Raw genomic sequence first — 24,902 nt, 5'->3', positions numbered from 1 at the left:
AAAATTATAGATACGACGGAGACGTATCACCAACCCAACAAGTACCTTTGGAGACACCTGTAGAGCACCTTTATAATCACCCATTTACGTTGTGACGTTTGGTAGCACACAAAGTGTTCCTCCGGTAAACGGGAGTAGCATAATCTCATAGTCATAGGAACATGTATAATTCATGAAGAAAGCAATAGCAACAAAGTAAACAATCAAGTTCTAAGCTAACGGAATGGGTCAAGTCAGTCACATCATTCTCCTAATGATGTGACCCCGTTAATCAAATGACAACTCTTTGTCTATGGTCAGGAAACATAACCATCTTTGATCAACGAGCTAGTCAAGTAGAGGCATACTAGTGACATTCTGTTTGTCTATCTATTCACACATGTATCATGTTTCCGGTTAATACAATTCTAGCATGAATAATAAACATTTATCATGATATAAGGAAATAAACAATAACTTTATTATATTTCCTTCAGGTATCTCAATACCTAGTTCAATCTCGTTACCAGCAAGTCTCTTTACCCGTTCCGTAATGCATCATCCCGCAACTAACTCATTAGTCACATTGCTTGCAAGGCGTATAGTGATGTGCATTACCGAGAGGGCCCAGAGATACCTCTCCGATACACGGAGTGACAAATCCTAATCTTGATCTATGCCAACTCAACAAACACCATCGGAGACACCTTTAGAGCATCTTTATAGTCACCCAGTTATGTTGTGACGTTTGATAGCACACTAAGTGTTCCTCCGGTATTTGGGAGTTGCATAATCTCATAGTCATAGGAACATGTATAAGTTATGGAGAAAGCAATAGCAATAAACTAAACGATCATAGTGCTAAGCTAATGGATGGGTCAAGTCAATCACATCATTCTCCAATGATGTGCTCCCGTTCATCAAATAACAACTCATGTCTATGGTTAGGAAACTTAACCATCTTTGATTAACAAGCTAGTCAAGTAGAGGCATACTAGTGACACTCTATTTGTCTATGTATTCACACATGTACTAAGTTTTCGGTTAATACAATTCTAGCATGAATAATAAACATTTATCATGATATAAGGAAATATAAATAACAACTTTATTATTGCCTCTAGGGCATATTTCCTTCGTCGCCATCAGCATTAACTCCTTGTCCCCCTGCCCTCCCTCGAAAGCGCCACCACACCATCGGATCCAATCCAACCATCTCCCCCAGCACCTGCCTCGAGGCCCTTCCTCTCCCCGTTGGTTCGCTTTCTCTGATCCTCACAAAACCACCGCGCTCTCTTCCCACCCGCGTGGGGAGAGAGGCACTCCATTCAATATGATCCAACGATGGCTAAAAACAAACGACTTCTTCTCCGTTTCGTGATACAAAGCTGGGCTAGGATGTGGTCTGTGCCGATGACAGCGGTGCTTGCAGGCACCATTACCTTGATGGAGTTGTCATCAATGCAGTTCTAGTCATGTTGCCCTTGTTGCTCCGATGGAAACCACATGTCCGAGTTGTCTCTGACCGGGTGATGCCCGCACTTCTGCCATGGTTTCCTCTTGAGGACATCCCTTTGGAGCTAGTCCCGACTGGAGGGGGCCGTGGTTGGTGGGTTGTGGTAGTCGACACTTCGGTGTGTTCACCGATTCATCGTGGGATGGTTGCTGCGGTGAGGATCGTGCGGCAAGATGACATGCGGCGGGCAGACTAGCTTCATGATTCTTCGCGGAGCCAACCCCGCGTAGTTCTTTATGGTGATTTTTCTCTCTTCATGTGGCTCCTCTCGGGCTTTGCGGCGTGAGCTTTGTCGGTGGCTGATTGCGGTGAAGTCGGAGTCGCTTGTCGAGGAGACGAGATGGCGTTGACGCCAATGCACCGCGCCAACAACGCTCTCTTCGCAGCGGTGTGAGTGTAGTGTATTGTTTGTGTACGTGATCAGCAGGTTGTGACGGTTTTAGCTCGGTTTCCCGCTAATTAACCGGACAACTCTTTCTTCTTCCCAGTCAGTGAAAAGGACAACTCTTTTGCCTTATTCAAAAAAAAAACCCTGCCAAATCTACATGAACACTGTCAGCCTCCTTGAATTCAATAAGCGCAATCAACAAGGTGACATACCCACCCAAAAGTCCAAGCGCATGGACGCTGACACCATCAGGGCACAGCATTGTTCACAATCACAGCATGAATACATGATGCAGACAGGCTGTCCACCGGGTCGTCTCTGCCACAGTTGCCACTGAACTTTTCCATTAAAAAAGACAGAAAGAAGGGGGACTCGAACCCTTCCCCCAACGGTCACTTCGTCGTCGTCTCGTCCCCGCCCGGATCGCCTGCCCTCCGACCAGCCCGCCCGGCCGCCCCTCATCGCCGGGGAGGCCCCCCTCCAATCCCACGCGAGCGGCGACGAACCAAGGAGCAGCGAGGTCGAGGAGGAGGAGTCATCGCCATCAGCATTAACTCCCTGCCCTCCCTCGAAAGCGCCACCACACCACCGGATCCAATCCAACCACCTCCCCCGGCGCCCGCCTCGAGGCCGCTCTCTCTCCCCGTAGGTTCGCTTTCTCCAATCCTCACCGAATCCGCCGCGCCCTTTTCCCACCCGCGGCCCGCCCCGCCGGGCCATGCCCCTGCCGCCGGAGCAGCAGCAGCCGCGATGGCGCGTTGCGGCGTGGAGGTGATCGCCAGCAGGGGCTGCTCCAGGCTGCTCCTCCCCGGGATGCAGCCCTCCTCGGCCTCCGCCGCCTCCTCCTCCGTCTCGGCCTCCCGCTCCGCCGCGGCCGCTGCCCCTGCCGCCCGGCGCCCGCCCGACGGGCCCTTCGCCGGCCTGGTCGTCTGCGTCACGGGGCTGTCTAAAGGTGAATTGTTTGCTTCTCGAATTTGGCCTGGGATGGCTTCATAGGCGAATTATTTGCTTCTCGATTTCAGGGGTTTTGATGTGGTTTGGGGAATTTTTGTGTTTGTATCTCTTCTGCAGAGGCCAGGAGTCAGGTGAAGGAGGCCGCTGAGAGGCTGGGAGGCGAGTACAGCGGCAGCTTGCACCCCAAATGCACTCACCTCGTGGTGCAGATATCCTTGCCATTGTCTGTTTTTCTTTTCTTTTCTTTTCAACATCATCCACTGTTATGCTTGTTTCTCAAAATTCAGGTTACCAGTTTATCAAAGAAAAAAATATTCAGGCTGCCATGCTTGTGCTTCCTTAACACGCAGCACAGCTTCGCCGGCCGCAAGTTTGAGCACGCTCTCAAGCATGGTCCCAGGAATGGCCTTTTTGTTGTCACGCTGGGCTGGTTTGTCGACTGTGTTCGAAGGAACAGTAAGACAGGCTCCATCAATACTTCTTCCTGTTCTGTTCCTGCCCGGTTACCAGTGCATCATCTGGTTCTGATTTATGGTGTTTCTGCTACAGTGAGGCTGGACGAATCCTTGTACAGTATCAAGAATATTGGGGAGAATGGCCTGCCGCTTGGGGAATCCAACCGGCTTGTTGGACTTCCTGTTAACGAGAAGTCATGCCTTCCACCAATGATTTTTCAAGACAAAGCATGCTCAGACACAACACGTAAGCACCAGCTTCAGGCTCATAGAGAAGAACCTGAACATGATGTGTTCATTTTTACGAATGACACAATCTACATTGACCCTGGGATATCTGGTGAGATGAAGAAGAAGGTATGTCCATGTCAATTGTTGCTTCATTCCATAATGGCTGACACTCTACCACCCACATGTTTCAGAAAGGAAATTACTATTTTCTGGTTGCTCCTGTTGATAGAGTGTAATCAGCCAAATGGGCAAGAGAATTACTTAACAGTTAACAGTTAACACTTTGTTTGAAGAGCATTCAGCCAAATGATGCAGTGGCTGTTCTCTAATTTTTTTAGTCTACAAGCATCACTAAATTTCCACTCTTTCATTGGAATCATCTTCACGCGACATCCCTTGCTAAATTGCACGAATGATTTTTAAATAAAATGCATTTTATCTGCAGATATCGGATGCTGCTACGAGTGAAGATGCAAAATTATTGGACCACTGGTTTATTGGTTGCCATGCCACATATGTTGTGTGTGAGGATGCTTCTGTCAAGAGATATGTTGGCCACTCAGATAACATTGTAACTGTAAGTATTACTGAATTACTGCAATAATATCCTCTTGTGTTCCCACACTCCTAACTTACTTTAGGACCATTGTGTACTATTTAACACTTTCTGCTTGAATGTTTCAGCCGTTTTGGATCTTGAAAACAGTGAAGGAAAAGAACTTGCAGCGCCTGGTCCATTTGTCTTCAGACCTAGCTAGACATGTGGCAGTGGTTCTAGAAAATTTCCACACATCTCAAGAGGTATTTTATGCCATGTACTCTTGTGGACAAACCTGAATCTAGTCTTTTGTTATCCAAAGTTTTCCTTTCAACAAATTGGGGAAAGAGGTCTTTAGTTTTGGTTTCTAGAAAGGTAGGGTTAGGATTTTTCACATCAACCTTTTTAGGTGTTTCACCGCGTCTTCTTTTTTTTGGTGTTGAAACGAAACAAGAAAAGACAAATTGGTATCTGCATGCATTTTACATCTGCAACTCCTACCTGTCTTTATAAAAGAGAACAACTTTGGAGTAAGTTTTGTTGTCTTTATGATGTCCCCCCCCCCCCCCCCCCCCCCCCCCGCGTCTCCAAATAATGGAGTACAGTGCGGAATCAATAACAAACAGCCGACCTTTGGTACATCTACGGGCTGTCTTATACGGATTGCAATCTACAGGCTGAGGTGGCATGAGCTAACTGGAAGCTGGGGATCCCTGCAGTTAAAAATCAGAGGGGGGGGGGGGATAGAACAGTTTATTTTCTCTTATTCCTTAATTTTTTATTTGTAATAGGTTTGTTTTCTTAAAAACAAGGATTTATTTTCTATATTTGGACTCTTCATTGGTTACGTTGGATCTTCTGTTCTTTTAGAATACGAAACTTGGGAGTGTTCCTTCTCTTAACTCCAGCGAACTGCCAACCCGAGGGGATATAAATGAGACTTGTCAGGAGAGGCAAAAATTTGTCGAGGCAGCGAAAAAGGATATTCGAGACCGCCGTGTTCGCCGTATGCAGGTAAGGAATGTTTCACCTATTTCAATATGATCTTCCTTTTCATTGTTAAAATATAAAGAGCCAGAAAATTATTTGTTATGTTTTCTTCCAGCATCAGACTGGTTGTTAGAAGAGTAATGCTAGAGTCAACGCCGGGGGGGGGGGGGGGGGGGGGGGGTTACAGGGTGGTTACGGGGTTGTTAGGATTGATTGGCTGAGATTTGATTAAGCGAGGTGGGCCCACTAGTGAAAACAGGGGGGAGCCAATTAGAGGAGAGCACGCATCATGGTCCGTGGTTTTTATCCATCTGTGTAGTATTATCGTTGTTAAAATATAGAAAAGCTCATCTCCTACGCATCTGGCAGTCACAGTTACCCAATTTCTTGTGAATTCCGACTAGTGTGACAATTAGGGGATGTTGGTACACCCTTACCTGTTAAGAAAAATAAATGCTTGCTTGAGAATATGTTTTAGAAAAATAGTTGGAAATAAAGAATTTGCTGATGCCATGATCCTATGCAGCATGTGTTATTTTCTAGTTAATGTTACTCCGCACTCCCAGTTCTGCCAAAGCTATGTGTTGAATTATCTACCTTTTTATTCATATTTGGGTCTTCTATATGAAACATTTTGATGAATGTCACATTATGGTTTTAAGCCAGTCATGTGAAGTACCAATCCATCCGCTCACACCTGTCACACTTCTGGATTCAATCTGCTGGACAATATCTGAGCCGGTTTCATCTGCAAGTATTTATATGGATTCTTCATGGTCTGAAGATGCCGATGAGCAGCAAAGCACTACCTATTTTGGTGCAGATGGGGATGGAAAGGATCGAGACCACTCAGCTGATAATTTGTCTCGCCCGCTAAGAGAAAGGTAATAATAACTTCTTGAATCAACCAAAACTCTGTAACCTTTTTCCCTAATAGCTCCGTTTTGTTGTTTCAGTGAGAGAAGTGAGGTGATTTTTAAGAACCATTTCTTTACCATACTCTTCCCTCTCGATCGTTTTGGCGAGCTTGGACCTTCTTCAAGGACATTCTTCAGCAATGGTGGCTTCACACGCGAACAAGTGTTGGATCATATCTACAATTTCTACCAGGTATTTTATTTTGGGGGGTCATAGACCAGAAGTATCCCACAACACACTTCTGGTGTAACTGTGGTTCAGATTTGGTGTGGGAGTTTGTGGTAAAAGATCTCCTCTTTGTGCAGGAGAACATGTCTACCGACGAGATCAATGTAGCCCTGCACACGGATTCACGGCATGCCGATCGGCTTCGTTCCCTGTACGCAAGCGCTGAATGCGCAGAACGAGGCTTTGTAGTAGCATTCAAAAGAATAGATTTTTTGGGAAGCCGGAGAAGTTTCGAGGCACTAAAGCGCCTTAGCAGAGAGAACAATAGCAATGTATATGAGCTTGTGATTAGGGCATGAACCGCACCCGTACTCGGTGCCATTTAGGAAAATTTGTTTGTTTCTTACAGGATGTACTGTGCCATGTCCATGGTATGCAGAATAAAATTGTAGAGAATAATACACGGTTGAATGAAAAGGGTTATGTTGTAGTATTTTGTGCTTTCTATCCTTCAAACCTCAATCATGTTCGAAGAGATTTCGGAGTGAACATGGATGACTTCAGAAATTTTCGACCGTCAGTAAAAAACAGTAATCTTGAATACATTTTAGCATGTACGGTATAAAGATGAAAGCTCTGGTAGTATAAATAGCAACCTAGTTGGTGGGACTGTACATCCACTACCCCAACTTATGAGCTAAGCTCACTTCTTATTGCTGCTAAGATCTGGTAACTACTACATACTCCCTGTGTAAAGAAATATAAGAGCGTTAGATCACGACTTTAGTTATCTAAACGCTCTTATATTTCTTTACGGAGGGAGTACATTTTTTCAAACTCCTTTTGTATGTCAGCTATGTACTGTGGCAGCTGACCTCACAACACTGTTGAAAACTTCAGGGGAACCCTTACATATCCATTCTCACCAAGGTGTTCACCACCTCTCTCATGGAAGGCCTCGACTGGCAAGCCGCCTGCGTGCAGGAAATGGCTAGATCAAGCAAGTCCAGTGCCTTGGCCTGCTCATCTTCAGGCCAGTACACAATCTCCTCATCCAGGCAGCTCATGGTGGCGGGGCGACGATCAGCCTGCTTCAGGTTCGATCTCATCCATGTCACGATGTCGACACCGTCTCCAAATGCAGGATCTACAGCCATCTTCCTGCACAGGAGCTCGAGCAGCACCACCCCGTAGCTGTACACGTCGCTCTTCTCGGTTAACCTCGTGGAGTATCCATGCTCTGAAAATCAATGGTGGTGATACTGATACATGTGCTAAATAAATCCTGAATTTTTCAGGCACTGTGATCTTACAGAATAAAGAGCTACAGACATGATGGCAAGGGAATGAATGGTACCTGGAGCGATGTAGCCGAGGGTGCCAACGATGACGGAGACCGTGGCGTCGGCGTCCTCGTCGCCGACGATCTTCCCCATGCCGAAGTCGGCGAGCTTGGGCACCATGTCGGCGTCCATCAGCACGTTGCTCGACTTGACGTCCCTGTGGATGATCATGGGCACGCAGTCCTGGTGCAGGTACGAGAGGCCCTGGGCCAGACCAAGGGCGATCTGATGCCGGACAGTCCAGTCGAGGGCCACCTGAGGCTTCCTCCCGTGCAGCAGCTCGAAGAGCGTCCCCTCCGGCATGTACTCGTAGAGGATCAGCCCGGCGCCGCCGCGGATGTGGTATCCGGCCATCCTGACGACGTTCCGGTGCCTCACCGTGTTGAGGATCTTCATCTCCACCGGGAACTTGCCGTGGGACAGGTCCACCGTCTTCACCGCCCACGCCCTCCCGAGCTTGCTCTGCGTGCGGTACACCGTGCCGTGCCGGCCTCGCCCGATCACGTACCTCTCGCTCCAGTTGTCGGTGGCCCGGAGGATGTCCTCGTAGGTCAGGTCTTCCGGCAGCTCCTCCGTCGAGTCCATGCTCCGGATCGAGACGCGCCGTGCCGACCGGCGCCGCGACGACCTCTTCGCGACGTGGCGGAGGAGGAACATGCTGGCGGCCATGATGGCGAGAGTTGGAAGCAGCAGTGCAACGATGATCCGTGCATTTTTGGCTCTGTTTTTCGGAGACTGGTTCTTCTTGGAGCATGGTGCACTGTCAGACTGAATGCAGAGGTGAGGGTTCCCTGAGAACCCTTCAGGCGACCGTGCTGCCAGCTTAGCCCAGCCGGCAGGGAGCTCGCCGGACAGCTCGTTGAACGACACGTTCACTGACAGAAGGGAGATCATGCTGCTCAGCTGCGGCGGGATCGGGCCGGACAGCGAGTTCTTGGACAGGTCCAGCACTTCCAGGTCCTGAAGGTTGCCGAGGCTGCTTGGGATCTGGCCGCTCAGTCTGTTGCTGCTCATGTTCAGGGTTTTAGAGATGTACTGAAGATTGCCCAAGCTGTGTGGGATGGCTCCTTCAAGAAGATTGTCACCAAGCTGCAGCTCGAGGAGGGCCTGCGTCGCGGCGAAGGAGTCCGGTACTGCTCCGGTGAGCTTGTTGCCGCCGAGTAGGAGGCTTTGCAGGCTGCCAAGAGCGGCGATCTCTGCCGGCAAACTTCCATTCAGAAGGTTGTTTCCAAGGTCTAGGCAGACAAGCCGTTTGCAGTTTCCTAGTTCATGTGGTATCGATCCACTCAACGTGTTCGACGACACTCGCAGGGTTACAAGGTTGCCCAGAGCGCCCAGCTCGCGGGGTATTGGACCGGAGAAGCCGTTGCGCGAGAGGTCGATCATGGTGAGGTTGCTCCATGAGCCGATCGCGCCTGGTATCCTGCCTTCAAGAAGGTTGTCGCTCATGTCGATGTACGACAGCCCTCTGTTCGTGCCCAGGTCTGCAGGTAAGCTCCCACTGATCCTGTTGTTGTTCAGGTTGATCCTGTACAGAGACTGGCATCTGGCAATCTCGCTGGGAAATCTTCCATGGAATCGGTTGTACCCAAGGTCAAGGATGGCGAGCTGGCCTCCGGTGCACAGGCCGGGAGGTACCGCTCCGTGGAAGCGGTTGCCGGTGAGGTCGACACGGAGGATCCCCGGCGTGGTGTTGAGCCCCAGGGCTTGTGGCAGCTCGCCGGTGAAGTTGTTGCTGTACAAGGTGATCTCTCTCAGGTTCCTCATGCCAGTGATGTCTGGATGTATCTCGCCACCTAGGCTGTTGTTGTTGAGGTACAGCTCCACCATGTCGGTCAGTTGCCACAGTGCCGGAGGAACCGGGCCGTGGAGCATGTTGTTGAACAGATACAGCTTCTGCAGCAGGCTGAGCTCGGTGATCTCCGGCGGTATCGTGCCGGAGAGGCTGTTGTTCTGGAGCTCAAGCTCCACCAGTCCCCGGCAGCTCCCGATTTCCGGCGGGATTCTCCCGGTGAGGCTGTTGTCCGCGACGGAGAGCTTCTGCAATAGGCTCAGATTGCCGATGGATTGTGGGACTGAGCCGGTGAAGCAGTTGCCGTTCAAGTAGAGCAGTGTCAAGGACTGGCACTGCCCGATTGTATGGGGGACGGAGCCTGTGAACCAGTTACTCGACACCACCAATTCTTCCAGGTTCAGAAGCTCGCCGATGCTTGCCGGCAATGCGCCGGTGAACGCGTTGTTGCCGAGGTATAGTTTCTGCAAGTTTGGCATGGAGGCGAAGAAATCGGGCACCTCGCCGCTGATGTTGTTGTTGGGCAGATAGAGGACGGTGAGGTTGCCGCAGTGCGCGAGGCTGCGGGGGAGCTCACCGGCGAGCTGGTTGGAGAAGAGGCTGAGGTAGAGCAGCCCGCACGGAGCTGAGAACTCCGGCACTGGGCCGGACAGGTTGTTGCTGCTCAGGTCCAGGTAGGTGAGCTCCGGGAGCGCGGCGAGCCCCGGCGGGATGGCGCCGGAGAGTGAGTTGGCGCTGAGGTCGAGGTACACGAGGAGCGAGGAGCCGGAGGGAGCGGCGGGGATCTCCCCGGTGAGCGCGTTGGTGTTGAGGTCGATCGTCCGGAGACGGCGCGAGGAGAGGAGCTCCGCGGGGACGGCGCCCGCGAGGAGGTTGAAGGCGAGGACGAGCGTGGTGACGGCGGAGCACGCGGCGAGCGCGGCGGGAACGGCACCCGTGAGGTTGTTCCGGCTGAGGTCGAGCGCGGCGAGCGCTGGGAGCGCGCAGAGGCGCGGCGCGGACGCGGCGAGCGCGCCGGAGAGCCCCGTGCTGGAGAGGTTGATCGCGGTCACGGCGCCGGCGGCGGAGCACGTGACGCCAAGAAACGCGCAGTGACGGTGGTGGCGGCGCCGGGAGATAGCGAAGGCGGAGGACGAGTTGCCGCCGGTCCGGTGGCGCCGCAGCCATGTCGGACGGAGGACGCGCTGGGCGGCCGGGGGAAGCGCGGCCACGAAGGAGAGCAGAACGGCCGTGGTGGAGCCGGTGCCGGCGGAGGTGTTCGACGGAAGGGGCTGCGCAATGGAGGCAACCAGAGGGACGAGGAGGAGCAGGAGGAAGGGGCGGCGCGACATGCGAGGGAGGTGCAGCAGCTTCCTGGTCTTTTGGGCGTTCGAGGAGGAGCAGGGTAGCCGCGGGAACGTGAAGTGGGGATAGAGACGGTGATACTCTGAAGAGACGATGTGGCATTGTCATTGTGGAGGCGGCATCGCCGGTGGGGCCGGGCTGGATGCGGAGATCGGCTGCGGCGGCCGGGGGGAGGCAGAACCATTGTGCTGCGTCTGATGGTTTGAAATTCGGAGATCCATAGGCATGCATGCACGCATTACATTATCAATGATTATATCAAATATTAAAATGTTGACCGGTGCTACCGCCCATCTCCCTCACCCATCATATCACGCAGGCAGGCGGGCAGCCTACAGACTCATCTCTTTCCGGTTTCCACTGCTGTTCTAGCTACCATCATATCGCGATGGACCGAGACGTCCGTGACGTGCGAGGGCGAGTCTCCTTCGCCGCCGATCTCACGAGGGGACTCTCCGATTCGCCGACGGGGAGATCGTCCTTCGACTAGGGGCGCTGCGTCTCGTGCTCCTAGACGAGCGAGGGTCATCGTGGATGCACGTTACCTCCGCGAGAGCGAATCCATCGACATAGGTGACGTGGTCTCGTTCCCTTGCCACTTCGCTAAGATCCGAGACCGCTCGTCGACGATGGGCTTGCCGCCGAGGAGGGGGGGGGGGGTGCGATGGAGGGAGCGGGACGGCCAGACGCGGTACACGGGAGTGGCGTGGGGCGATGCATGGATGGCCAGGTTCGTTGCGACACGGGTCCGACCTCCCGCCCCCACCCATCCATGGCGGATGTGCGACACGTGGGTGCGCATCCAGGCATCCATTCCCACCCGCGGGCGTGCTGTGAAGGTATAAAACCCTAGCCACGCCCGATGCTTGACCTAGACTTTGCCCTCACCCACTTCTGGATGGCGAAAAAAAACCCTAGATCGAGATCTACTGGTGATTGGGGGTGGTGGAGAGGCAAGGTAGGCGGAGACCCTCGATCCTTCGCGGAGGTGGCTGCCTCGCCTCCCATGGCGGCTGATGCGGGGCGCGGGTACCAGGGGGAGCGGCGCCAGGGCGTGGATGCGGGCCGTGCGGGTCGCGGATCGGGAAGGAACGCCGGCTGTGGTGGAGACAAGAGCAAGTACTCCTGGAAGTGGAGCGAGGACGACGGCGACCGCACCATCTCCGCCTCGTCCAACCTCGCCTCTGCTTCAGGCGACATCTCGCGCTGGGAAGCGGCGGCGGCGCCAAGGCGCCATGAACCCCAGGATGGAGGTGTCTGGGTGGAGAAGAAGCGCTCAACAACGACATCGGAGGACACAAGGAGCGGGCGTCAAACATCCTCCCCGATCCGCCGGCCACATGGAAAGCAGAATATCTCTCAGGTGCCTCCTACAAAAAATCCCATCCCCTGCCCTATCTGCAAATCACATGAACACCCCCCTGCTCGATGCCCTCAAGCTTTCTGTGAGCGATGTAACAACCTAGGGCATCTTGCTTCTGTCTACTTGGGAGTGCATTGCTCCGATGTGTGCATTTCAGTCTAGGGGGCAGGGGTTCTACTATATCCATGATTCCTGTACGGCCAATCAGCTTAAGGAGAGATCTAATAATATCGTAGTGACCATTGTTGAGGGGGAAACGTCGACCAGGCAGATGGAGTTAGATTTGTCTGACTACCTTGCCACAGGATGGCGCTGTTCAGCCCATGCCATTGGCCCTGGTGTGGTCGTTGTTCGATTCCCTAATCCTCGGTCTGTTGCTCAAATTTGCTATATGGGTACTATTACTCTGAAAAAAAAGTGGTGCTATTATACATGCCACTCCCTGGTCTTTAGCAGTAGGATCGAAGGGGGTTATGGAAGTTGCATCGGTAAAAGTGATTAATGTACCTCTGGATAAGAGAAGTGAGAGAAATCTGGCTTTTGTTGCCTCGCTGGTGGGTGTTCCCCTTGAGATAGATGTTGCAACCTTGCACCGTCCTGCTTCTGTCCGTGTGAGACTGGGATGCAAGAATGTTGATGCTATACCTGGGGTAGTTGAGGCAGTCTTAGGGGGACACTTCTATGATTTTTTTCTATGAGGTGGAGCAGGTGCTGGTTAGGGATCCAAACCGTGAAAACAATGCAGTGAGTGTGTCTTCTAGCTCAGGTGGAGGGAATACTAAAAAAACCATGCAGGATGTGACCCCTGGAGCTCGTATGGGCAGCTCTTCGACTGGGCTTGGGGAGAAATCTCTTCCCATTCCCCAGAGAGAAGTGCCTGGCCCGATTCGGGAGTCACAGGAGAGTATGGAGTCTGATGACTCTCTCCATACTACTCTACTCATAGAAACCATGACATGTGATCAGGAACATGAGGAGAAAGAAAAAGTTATGGAAGTGGTGGGATACCATGATTCCACTCTGAAATTGATCAACGAGTACATGGTGGAGTCCCCCGAGATGAATGTTGAGGTGATCCCCACTCCCCCTTTATTCGGTGAGGAGAATCTACGCTTCAGCTTAAGGAAGCAGAGTAAACTGGAGCGAGTGGATGACAAGGCTGCGGCTGCGGCAAAAAAGAGGGATATGAAAGGTAACACCAGGAAACCTAATTCCTTTGATACTCTGTCTGATCATGTTCTCATTCTTAAAGTTGTTAAGATGGGTGTAGATATTCGCGACTCTAACTTTGCTAATGTTGATATTTTAAGAGAACTGGAATGAGCCAGAAACAGAGATTCCTTAGAGGAAAAATAAGAGAGTAATGTTAATAAGAATAATATTCTATTATTGACTAATGGGAAAGGAGATCAGACCCCTTTGGACATGAGATTGAGTGTGGAGAATGAGGTGGATGAGGAACCCTTTACTATAGTTTGGTCTAGAAAGAAAAAAGAGAAAAAGGTTAATGTTGTCATATCTAGACCAGTAACTAGAAGTCAAAAAATAAGAAAGCCCATGATAAGAGCAATGGCAGCCCTACCTTGCCTCCTGATAGGAATGCCAAACGGGGAAGAAAACCTACTGTTATTAAATGAATGGCCTCTTTTGGAATTGTAGAGGAGCAGGAAAAAGAGGAATGAGTGCCTGCTTCTCTGACATTATTAAGAATCATCCCCTAGATTTTATATGCCTTCAAGAGACTATGAAAAAAATCCTCCTAAAAGCCTCAGAAAAATAGACCCTATGGATAGATTTGAGTGGAATTGGGTTCCATCTATTGGTAAGGCAGGTGGTATGCTATGCAGGATTAAGAAAGAAACTTTGGAAGTGGTTTCCTAGATCCCTGGTAGGTTTGGCTTGCAAGCCAACCTTTATGATGTTAACCTTAAATGTGTCTGGGCTCTCATTACGGTATATGGAGCAGCCCATGACGACAACAAAGATGATTTCCTTGCGGAGTTAGCCTCGATGTGTGCTCACACTCAAGTCCCCTATATAGTGGGTGGTGATTTTAACATCCTTAGGGGAAATTGCGATAAAAATAAAACCATGAACCGATCCCCTTATGTGGATAAGTTCAACTCCATCATAGTTTCCTTAAGCCTTCGGGAGATATTTATGGGAGGGGTAAATATAGTTGGACTAACAATCAAAAGCACCCCACCCTGGAGAAACTTGATAGAGTTTTGATGAGTTTCGAATGGGAGGACTTGTTCCCTTTGGTTACAGACCGTAAATTGGTTAGAGATGTTTCTGATCACAACCCACTCCTCCTGTCCTTGGGTACGAAGAAAACGGATACCCTCACCAGCATGAGTTCAGATTTAAACTCGGCTGGTTGAAAGATGAAAACTTTTACCCTACTGCCAAAAAGATCTGGGAACAACCGGTCTGGGCTGAAGATCCTATTGATATCCTTAATATCAAGTTGAAAAGATTCAAAAAATACTTTAAAGGGTGGGGTTCAAATGTCTTTGGCCATGTTAGAAGAAAGAAGAAAGATATCAAAATGGAGTTGGAAGAAATTAAGCGTTTGGAAGAGGAGGGACCTCTCGACCCTGATGTGTACGAAATAAAGGCCTCCTTACAAATAGAGCTCAATGATATCCTTGTTAATGAAGAGTTGTACTGGCTACAACAATCGAGTGAATGATGGCTTTCAAAAGGTGATCTTAATACGGCCTTTTATCATCGAGTGGCGAATGGTAAGAAGCGAAAAACACCATTCAAACCTTCATGGATGGGGATGTTGTGATTGAGGGAACCACCAACCTCTTAGCTCATGCCACAACCTATTACAATGAGCTGTTTGGCCCTACTAGAGGAAACCTTTTCCACTTATCTCCTAATATGTGGGCTGAGAGTGAAAAACTCAGTGATGATGGTAACATTCTCCTCACTGGCAAATTCACAGAAGAAGAAGTGAAAAAGCTCTTTTTGGCATGGATAGCAATCGAGCTCCTGGTTCGGATAACATCCCAGCTGAGTTTTACAAACACTGCTGTGATTTTGTTAAAAAAGATATTATGCGCTTGTTTGATGCATTTCATAACAACACTTTGGATGTTGCCCGTCTGAATTATGGAGTGATCACTCTTATCCCTAAAATGAATGGAGCTAAGAAAATTCAGCAATATAGACCGATTTGCCTCCTCCGCTGTCCATACAAACTAATCACTAAGGTTTTGGACAACATAGTGGCTGTTTTTGCTAATAAACTCATCAGCAAACATCAAAATGCCTTCATTAAGCATAGAAACATTATGGATGGCATTTTGACCCTTCATGAAATACTTCATCACACGCAACAGAAAGAGAGAGTTGGTGTGGTGTTGAAGCTAGACTTTGAAAAAGCCTACGATAAAATCAATTGGGATTTCCTCCTTGAATGTCACAAGAACAGGGGCTTTGGTCCTGTGTGGTGTGGTTGGGTCCAGAAAATCCTTAATAATGGGACTGTTAGCATTAAACTGAATAATGAAACGAGTCCTTATTTCCAGAGTCACAAAGGGGTGCAGCAAGGGGACCCGTACTCCCCCTTTTTATTCAATATGGCTATGGAAGCCCTATCAAAAATGATCTTTAATGCTAAAAAAGAAGGCATGTTGACAAGTCTGACTCCGGATCTGATTAATGGGGGTGTGGCTATCCTCCAATATGCGGACGATACTGTCATTTGCTTTGAGCATGACAAGGAAGCTGCGGTCAATCTAAAGCTCCTGCTCTATATCTTTGAGCTCATGTCCGGGCTTAAAATAAATTTCCTGAAGAGTGAAATCTTATGTGTAGGGGGAGATGATGACACACTAACTTTCTACTCTGAACTTTTCAATTGCCAGATTGGGCACTTCCCTATGAAATACTTAGAGTTGCCTGTGAGCTATTCCATTCTCCGTGCTTTAGATTGGAGCTTTGTTGATGATAAATTCCTCAGGTGTTGCGAATCATGGATTGGTAATGCGGCATCTTCAGGGGGAAGACTGGCCCTGCTTAATTCTTCCCTTACTAGTATCATCTTTTACTATATGTCTATGTTTATACTTGCTAAGAAGATTATTGACAAACTAGACAAGCATAGAAAAAAAGTTCTTTTGGCAAGAGACCAATGGTCGTACAAGATATCACTTGGTCAAATGGTCTAGAATCTGTAGATCTAAGAATAAAGGAGGATTATGAGTTAAGGATCTCCATAGAAAAAATGTCAGTCTCCTCACCAAGTGGTGGTGGAAGCTGGAAACTCAACAAGGCCTTTTGCACGATGTGATTCGGGCTAAATATTTCAGAAATGATACGGTACCCTCGGTGAAAAGTAAATTTGGGGATTCTCCCATTTGGAAAGCTATTATGAAGGTGAAGGAGGTATATTTGGCAGAAAAGAAAGTGGTTCTGAACTCTGGAAATTTTGCCAGAATGTGGAACGACCCAATCAGGGGTGATGCTCCTTTGCGAGCACAATTCCCTGCCTTATTCAGCATTTGCAATTATCAAGAGATCACGGTTGCTGAGTTTAAAAAATTCGAGGGCAATGATCTCTTTAGAAGAAACCTACACCCTCCCCTTACAGATCAGTGGAATGATCTTGTTAAGGTGATGAACTCCTGGCATTTGTCTGATGATTCGAATCAGATTAGCTGGACTTTGGATAAAAAGAATAAATTCTTGACCAAATCGGTTTACACCTATTTGGAAAGACACCTGGCAGGATGTGATTACAGGTGGATCTGGAAAGCTAAGATTCCTCTTAAAATTCAAATCTTTCTATGGCAACTGTTCCAAGATGCGATCCTGACTAGAGAAGTCATGAAGAAGCGGAATTGGGCGGGCAATCCTAGATGCTCGTTCTGCAGAGATGTTGAAACTTCGCAACACCTTTTTTCACTTGTCCCGTTGCTCAGGTGGTTTGGAGGACGGTCAGGTGTGTGTTCGGCACGTCTCTCTGCCCGAACAACATCTGGCAGTACTTCTCCTGGTGTTATGTTTTCCTTCCTAATGGGTCTAAGTTCTACACCTTTGGTTTGGCAGCCGTGTGCTGGGAAATCTAGAACTGTCGCAACCATGCTACTTTTGAATAGAAACTGCTTAAAACCCCATTTAATGTGGTTTATGCTGCTTGTGGTTTTTTGACATATTGGGAAGGCTTGATGGCTGGTGATGATCGGGAGGCCATGGAGCGGGGAGCCAAGATGCTGAGGACAAATGCTTCGACGATGATGAGAATCTATGCGGCTCCAACCAAATCAGCGATAGACTAATGCACTCTTCGACATTGCGATTCTGCTTATGCCAGGATAGTTGTCTGCTCCTGCGCGAGTGTCGTCCTGCTCGTTTGTGAGCCTTGTGGATTGTGAACTGCTGCTGGTTTTCTTTGGAGTTTCATCCTTTCTGTTAGGTCCTAGATGTCGGCGTGATCAAAGGTGCCACTGGGTTTTCACCCCACAGTGGGCTGCTCGATGACGAGTGCCCATGGTGGGTTTCCCAGTGATGCTTTGGACTCGCCTTTCCCCTTTCTAGTTTCCTTAAGCTTGTTTGATGTTGAGTTTGTGGTTACTGAACTATGTGTATTTCCGTTATGATGAGTAATGGGAAGGGGTTAAGGCCCGGTTCAAAAAAATATCAAATCTTAAAATATGGCCCTAAAAGATTGAATCTTAAAATAAGGGAAATGCTAGGCCTCACCTGGCTGATAAGTGGATGCGCGTCGGCCGTTTCCATGGCCGTCCAATTAGATTTTGATCACATCTCCTCTCCACTCCTGATCTGCCGCCATAGCCCTCACGCATGCGTATGCACCACCCAATGCGTCGCTGCCGTCGTGCCTATCTGTCTTATCACGCCGCCACCAGCCGACTAGCGTCGGCCACTCCCTCATCCCCTTTCACGTGGCCTCATGCTGGCCAATGTCTCTCGTCACGTCGCCGCCCCACGTGTCGTCGTTGGTCTATACACCACTCATGTTGATGGGCACCTCGAGCTCCTCTCCGTGGGCAGCTACCTCCACCACCATGGCGCCCCCACAGAGTGCCCGAGCTCAGGATGGCCGCTGCAACCTCCTCCACGCTGTCCCCGAGCATCAGCGGCCGCCTACGTCGCTGCAGCCCCTCCTATCGCTCAGTGCACCTCCAGTTCTGACGTTGCCCATGCGGCAAAGGGGATGAAGGTTATGTTGTTTTTTCTAACAAGGATCATGTTGCAACTGGAACAACAGTGTTGCAAACGACAACAATGTTGCTGCGACAAGTGTCAACAACTAGAGTGACATTTCTGCCACATCATCTATGTTGCAAAAGTTTTGTCTGCAATATCACCTATGTCGTAAAGGTGAAGACGAGCAAAAAAGATCTACAATATCATCTATGTTGCAAAGGTTTCTTCTGCAACATCACCTATGTTGCAAAGGTGAAGATGAAGGCAACACTCGGTCGCCCGATGATGCCAGATCTGACTGCTCGCGACCCATCCGGTCTTTTTAAAAGATCACCCTGCCGACATGTAGCACACCCTTATTTTTAGGCAAAAGCTAGGACTCAACCGATGGAATTTTGTCACCTGTCGATCGCGTTGCTCGAGTAACATGTGTCCCTATGAGGGCCCACAACCACCTTATCTCTTTTGTGCGTTACTCCACACGAGAGCTCTGGTCCAATCGTTTTGTTCATTCTCCTTCCCATGTTCTGCTTTTCTTGATTCACACCATCGGGGCACGTTCCCTACTGCGTGCCACCACCACACACAACAATCGCAACCCGTTCCAGCCACCATATTACGATCTCCACCAGAAAACCAGTGTTGCAGTAGCCACCGCTGCAAACTCATCCTGGCCACCAATGCTACAAGATGAGCAAGGCACGACTGCTTTAGAGCGCGCCACCGACGAGGCGAGGCTTCTTCAATGGACCTCTACTATGGGGCATTGGACACGGGGCACCTGCTACAAGCAGTGGTCACGACACGGTTGACAATGCTGTGAGAGATGATGGCAGTGTGGTGTTGCGGAGGGCAACACCATCATTGTTGGCTGCTGCTACCTCAGCGTCGCGCCGCTTGTCATCGACTCCAACAATGATGCAACCTCTGTGAGACTAATCAATGATGTGCAGGACCAATCAAAATCAGTGAGGAGTGTAATGTTGACCATGTTGCAAACCTCTCGAGCACAACATCACTCATGTTGCAAAGCATTTGCCATGTAAATCTTGGAGTGAAAGATGACCCATGTTGTAATCCTTCGAGCGCAAAGTGACCCATGTTGCAAATCTCATCAGCTAGGTCATATCGAACGCAACATGACTATGTTGCTAATCTCGAGCCGCACCATGGGTCTCATTAGGTGGATCAAACCATGCACAAGATGACCCATGTTGGAAAACTTGCCAGCTGGATCGGAATGAGTGCAACAGAACCCATGTTGCAAACACCTGACCGCAACATGACCCATGTTGCAAAACTCTCCAGCTTGATCGAAATTGTGACCCAACTCATTTTTTAAAAGATCAGCCGACCGACACGTAGTGTTGCCCTTATTTTAAGGGTAGGATGCGGTTGCATACCTTCGTGTACATGCATGAAAACCTTACATCATCAAGATTCTATCAAATCTAAGTTATTAAGTCTTGATATCTATCCAAACAATAGCCCAAAGGACAATATGTTTTCGTTGTTGGCTTTGTTGGGATGAGATCACCGAAACTAAATCATATGTTGGCATGTTTTGACAATTTTTCCAGTTAGTTGTTGCTATCCTCCCTAAAATCATTGATGTTGATACTATAAAAAGAATATACCTATCTTCTTAATTCACATACTCTTTAAGATCTTATCTAAAGCTCTTACCATTAGAATGGAGCATGTTACGTAAAAATGATTATCTCTTGTCATTTTGCTTTTATCAAAGGCCAAAACTCATGGAATGGGTCATGACACTTCATGAGGCGCTGCTTGAGGCCAGGAGAAAAAAAGCAGCATGCCATTGTGTTGAAACTAAACTTTGAGAAAGCATATGATAAAGTTGACTGGAGATACTTGATGAAATGTGTTAGACAAAGGGTTTCAGTGCAAAATGGTGCAAATGGATACTAGGTTCAGGCAGGGACCTCAAGTGTTAATATCAATAATTTAATTGGTCCATACTTTGGTACTTTCATAGGGGTAAGGCAAGGTGATTCTCTGCCTCCCTTTCTGTTCAATCTTGTTGCCGTCGGTTTTAATAGAATGATGGCTAAAGCAGGGATGTTGATAGGATTATGGGTTTGGTTCTCCACCTAATTCCAAAAGGTATGTCCATATTGCAGTATGCAAATGATACGATAATCTTCATTCAGGACATCATGGAACATGTTGTGCATGTGAAGCTAGTGGTGTATCTATTTGAAGCCATATCTGGGTTAAAGATTAACTTCTCGAAAAGTGAAATCCTGATGATTTTGGATGACAGTACTAAAGACATCATGTATCCTGAGGTCTTCGATTGTCAACTAGCACTGGTACGCGTCGGTCCTATACAAATGGGTTTTAACCCCTTTCCGCGATGGCATTTGGAACCGTCGCCAAGTGAGTGTGGGCGATAGGGGGGTCCTTCCCACATGACCTAGAAACCGTCGGGATATGCCCTCCTGGCACACATGCTCGACAAAATGAGGTCGTGTGCGACTGGCGAGCGCTCAAATACGGAAATACGTACAATAGAGCTAAAAATACAATTATATGGCAAAATTGTTTCCGGTCGCAAGTACATCCCACATAGTTAGTCCCTGCTAAACGTTTCCGTTCGTATATACATCCCACACAGTCGCTCCAAGGAAAACGTTTCTGTTCATAGCTACATCACACAAAAATTTTCCTGTTAAATCGTTTGTGTTATTGAATGTATCACACATGGCCCGTAGAAGAAACTGTGTGGCAAAGGCTGTCCATCACACACAATTTTTATGTGGTAAATGTTTGCACAAGGTGGCCTAATGCAAACAGTTTTCAAGAGAAAGTCGTGTGTGATTGTTCATTGAGCCAACACGGTTTATTCCTAGAAACTGTGTGCGTTGCCTGAGGTCATCGCCACGGTATTTTTTCAACAACCGTTTGCAATAGCAAAACCCAATTAGCAGGCTAATTCGCCATTAGCAGGGTAATTGCTCTATTATTAATAATCCATTTATTAATCTAATTGACATTCATATTAAGCACATAATATACTTCATTTCCATATTAAGGAAGCAAAATTTCATAATTGAAATACATCAGAGTACAACATGATATAGCTTCAGCACTCAGCTACCCCATTACACAACTGCACCAACACCAAGTTTCACATGCAACATGTAGAACCTTTTGAAATTAGCATCATAGACGGTATATAGACAGATGCATCTCATCTGGAAAACTGCTGAAGTGGAAGGCGAATATTGAGCATTCATTCATATTGAAGGTCTTTGCAACTTTAGGCCGGTGCCTGTGGATGATTGACCGTACGTCCTTCGTCCTCTTCAGGAACACTTTAATATTGAACCGTGGGTGTTGTATGAAAACCTTCCTCGCCTCCTGACCATAGAGGTGGGTTGAGAGGTAATCATCAATGAACTGCTTTGGAAAGGCCTGAAAACAAGGATGTGCATAAATATCTTCTCCATATTGGAAATGGCGCAAAGGAATAAAAAAGGCAAGGTATGATAGTTAGTACCATCTTGTAGTGAACTGATGTCTTCTTCATTGTGCAGACAAAGATTTTGTTGTTTTTTGTTGGTAATTTCTTTATCCTAACAATCTTCCTGAGTTTCTTAATTTGATTGATATTCATGGACAACTCATTTCCCCATATGCAAAAAGGGTCGAACAGAGGGTCAAAACCTCTAACTATAGGACCTTACATGTGCAAGACCAAATTGTTAAAAACCAAAATATTAGAATGGTTCCTGCAATTGCACAATAATGTGCTATTAGACAACGGACCATGCACGTGCTAACCTCGATTGTAAACCTCATTGCTTCCCATTGTTTCCCTGCAACACATATAAGGTAGTTAGTCATCAGGTTAAGTATTTACTATAGCCAAATTCAATTTATTCCTCACATGGTATATAATAACAAGATGCACCCACAACTATTGAACATCGCATTGCAGAATTGAACCAAACAGTTAACTAAACAACACAACACAAATGAACCAAACGTTAACTGAGCACCACATTGCACAATGTATAACCAAACCAAGCATGCTTGACAACTTGGGAATATAGCAATTGTATTCGTTTCTCATGTATTTTGTAAAGATAAATTCGATTTATTTCTCACATGGAAAACAATACAAAATTGCAGCCTGAAGAATTGAACATCACAATTGCAGAATTGAACCAAAAAGTTAACTGAAGACGACAACTAATTAATAAAATAGTTAATAAGTGAGCACCACACTGCATGACATATAGACTATATATACACTAGAGCAACACATTGCATGGTAAAATTAGATAGCACAATTCACTAGAATTTGTGAAGGGAAGGCAAGAGCAGCACACGCAATGGGTAAATCGAGCATGCTTAGCCGGCATAGCTAGCAAATGGCACGGTGCTTCTCCAAGATCTGGGGGTCGGCACGAATGGTAGCCATCGCGACCTCATCCACGCGTGCAGCCGTGATTTGCTTCTCCGCTGCCAAATGCTCCTTGAGATCCTGGCTATACTGCGTGCACCATGGATTATCCTGGCTATACAGTGTAGTAGGCAGCAGTGTAGTATCCCTCCGCACCAACATCGGATGCGATAGCAATGTGCCTGAAGGGGGAGGTGTCCAACTCCTGATACTCTCCACGAAGACGTGTCAGAGCAGCATAAGTAGCATCGTGGACCGCCATGTCGATGGTCACTCCAACACCATGAGCAGTGTGCAGCACGGTAGTGGAGTCATACTCCCGAGAGTAGAGGTGGACGATGGCACGGTACTGCTCCTGGTTGAAGTCCTGGTACTCCTCATAGACGGTGTACTCAGGGTGCCAGCGATAACCCAGGTAGGTCATCATCTCAACCAACACAGCAGGTGATCCTGAGGCACCAATGGCCGTCATGTGGCGCACGACCTATGTCGTGGGTTCCATCTGAAAACAAAGATGTTTCAAACGAGTCAACTGACAGTGTGGATAATGTTCAATATACTACTCTAAAGAAAAGCTAGGGCTTATCCAACTTTGGGGTGAACGTGGTCACGGGATCCTAATGTTAAAGTTAGTAAAATCGTTTAACCCGAGTAGAAGAGAGTTCAGAGTCCCAGAGTAAGGATCGAGGAGTAAACTATCCTAATACCACCCAGATGGCGATGTGGGCCCGTAAGGCACACAACCATGTTAGTAAAAGTTTTTGTAATGTCTAGACTTGACTTCGGCCAAGGAGTGTGGAAGGGGGATTCCTACAGGCAGTCGGCTCTGATACCAACTTGTGACGCCCCCGATTCAATCGTACACTAATCATACACGCAAACGTGTATGATCAAGATCAGGGACTCACGGGAAGATATCACAACACAACTCTACAAATAAAATAAGTCATACAAGCATCATATTACAAGCCAAGGGCCTCGAGGGCTCGAATACAAGAACTCGATCATAGACGAGTCAGCGTCAGCGACAATATCTGAGTGCAGACATAAGTTAAACAAGTTAGCCTTAGGAAGGCTAGCACAAACTGGGATACAGATCGAAAGAGGCGCATGCCTCCTGCCTGGGATCCTCCTAAACTACTCCTGATCGTCGTCAGCGGGCTGCACATAGTAGTAGGCACCTCCCGAGTAGTAGTAGTCGTCATCGATAGTGGCGTCTGGCTCCTGGGCTCCATCGTCTAGTCGCAGCAATCGAGTATAGAAAAGGGGAAAAGAGGGAGCAAAGCAACCGTGAGTACTCATCCAAAATACTCGCAAGCAAGGAGCTACACTACATATGTATGCATTGGTATCAAATGGATTAATGGTATCATATGTGGACTGAACTGCAGAATGTCGGAATAAGAGGGGGATAGCTAGTCCTTTCGAAGACTACGCTTCTGGTAACCTCCATCTTGCAGCAGAAGAAGAGAGTAGATGGTAAGTTCACCCAGTATCATCGCATAGCATAATCCTAACCGATGATCCTCCCTTCGTCGCCCTGTGAGAGAGCGATCACCGGTTGTATCTGGCACTTGGAAGGGTGTGTTTTATTAAGTATCCGGTTCTAGTTGTTGTAAGGTCAAGGTATAACTCCGAGTCGTCCTTTTACCGAGGGACACGGCTATTCGAATAGATCAACTTCCCTGCAGGGGTGCACCACATTTCCTAACACGCTCGATCCCCTTTGTCCGGACACACTTTTCTGGGTCATGCCCGGCCTCGGAAGATCAACACGTCGCAGCCCTACCTAGGCACAACAGAGAGGTCAGCACGCCGGTCTAAATCCTATGGCGTAGGGGTCTGGGCCCATCACCCTTTGCACACCTGCACGTTGAGAACGCGGCCGGAGAGCAGACCTAGCAACCTCCATTACAAAGGAAGTTGCGTTACGCGGTCCAACCCGGCGCGCGCCGCTCAGTCGCTGACGTCACGAAGGCTTCGGCTGATACCACGACGTCGAGTGCCCATAACTATTCCCGCGTAGTTGGTTAGTGTGTATAGGCCAGTAGCCAGACTCAGATCAAATACCAAGATCTCGTTAAGCATGTTAAGTATCTGCGAACGCCGACCAGGGCCAGGCCCACCTCTCTCCTAGGTGGTCTCAACCTGCCCTGTCGCTCCCCCACAAAGTAACAGTTGGGGACCGTCGGGAACCCAGGCCCACCTCTACCGGGATTGAGCCACCTGCCCCTTCAGCCCCCAACATCGGAATCACTCGCGGGTACTCCTACGTGTTGGAAATATGCCATAGAGGCAATAA

The 24,902-nt window shown here is 48.3% G+C and overlaps 2 protein-coding genes across 2 annotated transcripts; one reads left to right on the top strand and one right to left on the bottom strand.

Annotated features, from left to right (window-relative positions):
- The first annotated feature begins 2,198 nt into the window (after positions 1 to 2,198).
- Positions 2,199 to 6,630, top strand: LOC125509342 (BRCT domain DNA repair protein). Its single transcript, XM_087526233.1, has 10 exons — positions 2,199 to 2,835; positions 2,955 to 3,047; positions 3,192 to 3,293; positions 3,387 to 3,649; positions 3,969 to 4,100; positions 4,208 to 4,324; positions 4,932 to 5,075; positions 5,718 to 5,935; positions 6,008 to 6,161; positions 6,275 to 6,630. The coding sequence occupies exons 1-10, from the start codon at positions 2,634 to 2,636 to the stop codon at positions 6,494 to 6,496; spliced, it is 1,647 nt and encodes a 548-aa protein (XP_087382359.1). The 5' UTR covers positions 2,199 to 2,633; the 3' UTR covers positions 6,497 to 6,630.
- Positions 6,631 to 6,770: 140 nt separating this feature from the next.
- Positions 6,771 to 10,800, bottom strand: LOC125509340 (uncharacterized). Its single transcript, XM_048674299.2, has 2 exons — positions 7,495 to 10,800; positions 6,771 to 7,377 (listed from the first exon to the last, which is right to left on the bottom strand). The coding sequence occupies exons 1-2, from the start codon at positions 10,601 to 10,603 to the stop codon at positions 7,046 to 7,048; spliced, it is 3,441 nt and encodes a 1,146-aa protein (XP_048530256.1). The 5' UTR covers positions 10,604 to 10,800; the 3' UTR covers positions 6,771 to 7,045.
- Positions 10,801 to 24,902: the final 14,102 nt, after the last annotated feature.

This window comes from Triticum urartu, chromosome 5A (genome assembly GCF_056163025.1).
Source record: "Triticum urartu cultivar PI428250 chromosome 5A, HENAU_Tu73, whole genome shotgun sequence".
In the NCBI taxonomy this organism is placed as follows: domain Eukaryota; kingdom Viridiplantae; phylum Streptophyta; class Magnoliopsida; order Poales; family Poaceae; genus Triticum; species Triticum urartu.
This window is presented reverse-complemented; position numbering and strand designations above follow the sequence as displayed.

Excerpts from the sequence above, each read along its gene's own strand:
- LOC125509342 (XM_087526233.1), top strand. The coding sequence starts at position 2,634 with ATGGCGCGTTGCGGCGTGGAGGTGATCGCCAGCAGGGGCTGCTCCAGG. Across the intron at positions 3,294-3,386 it reads CGACTGTGTTCGAAGGAACA|TGAGGCTGGACGAATCCTTG; the intron begins GTAAGACAGGCT and ends TTTCTGCTACAG. Across the intron at positions 6,162-6,274 it reads ATATCTACAATTTCTACCAG|GAGAACATGTCTACCGACGA; the intron begins GTATTTTATTTT and ends CTCTTTGTGCAG.
- LOC125509340 (XM_048674299.2), bottom strand. The coding sequence starts at position 10,603 with ATGTCGCGCCGCCCCTTCCTCCTGCTCCTCCTCGTCCCTCTGGTTGCC. Across the intron at positions 7,378-7,494 it reads CCTCGGCTACATCGCTCCAG|AGCATGGATACTCCACGAGG; the intron begins GTACCATTCATT and ends ATTGATTTTCAG.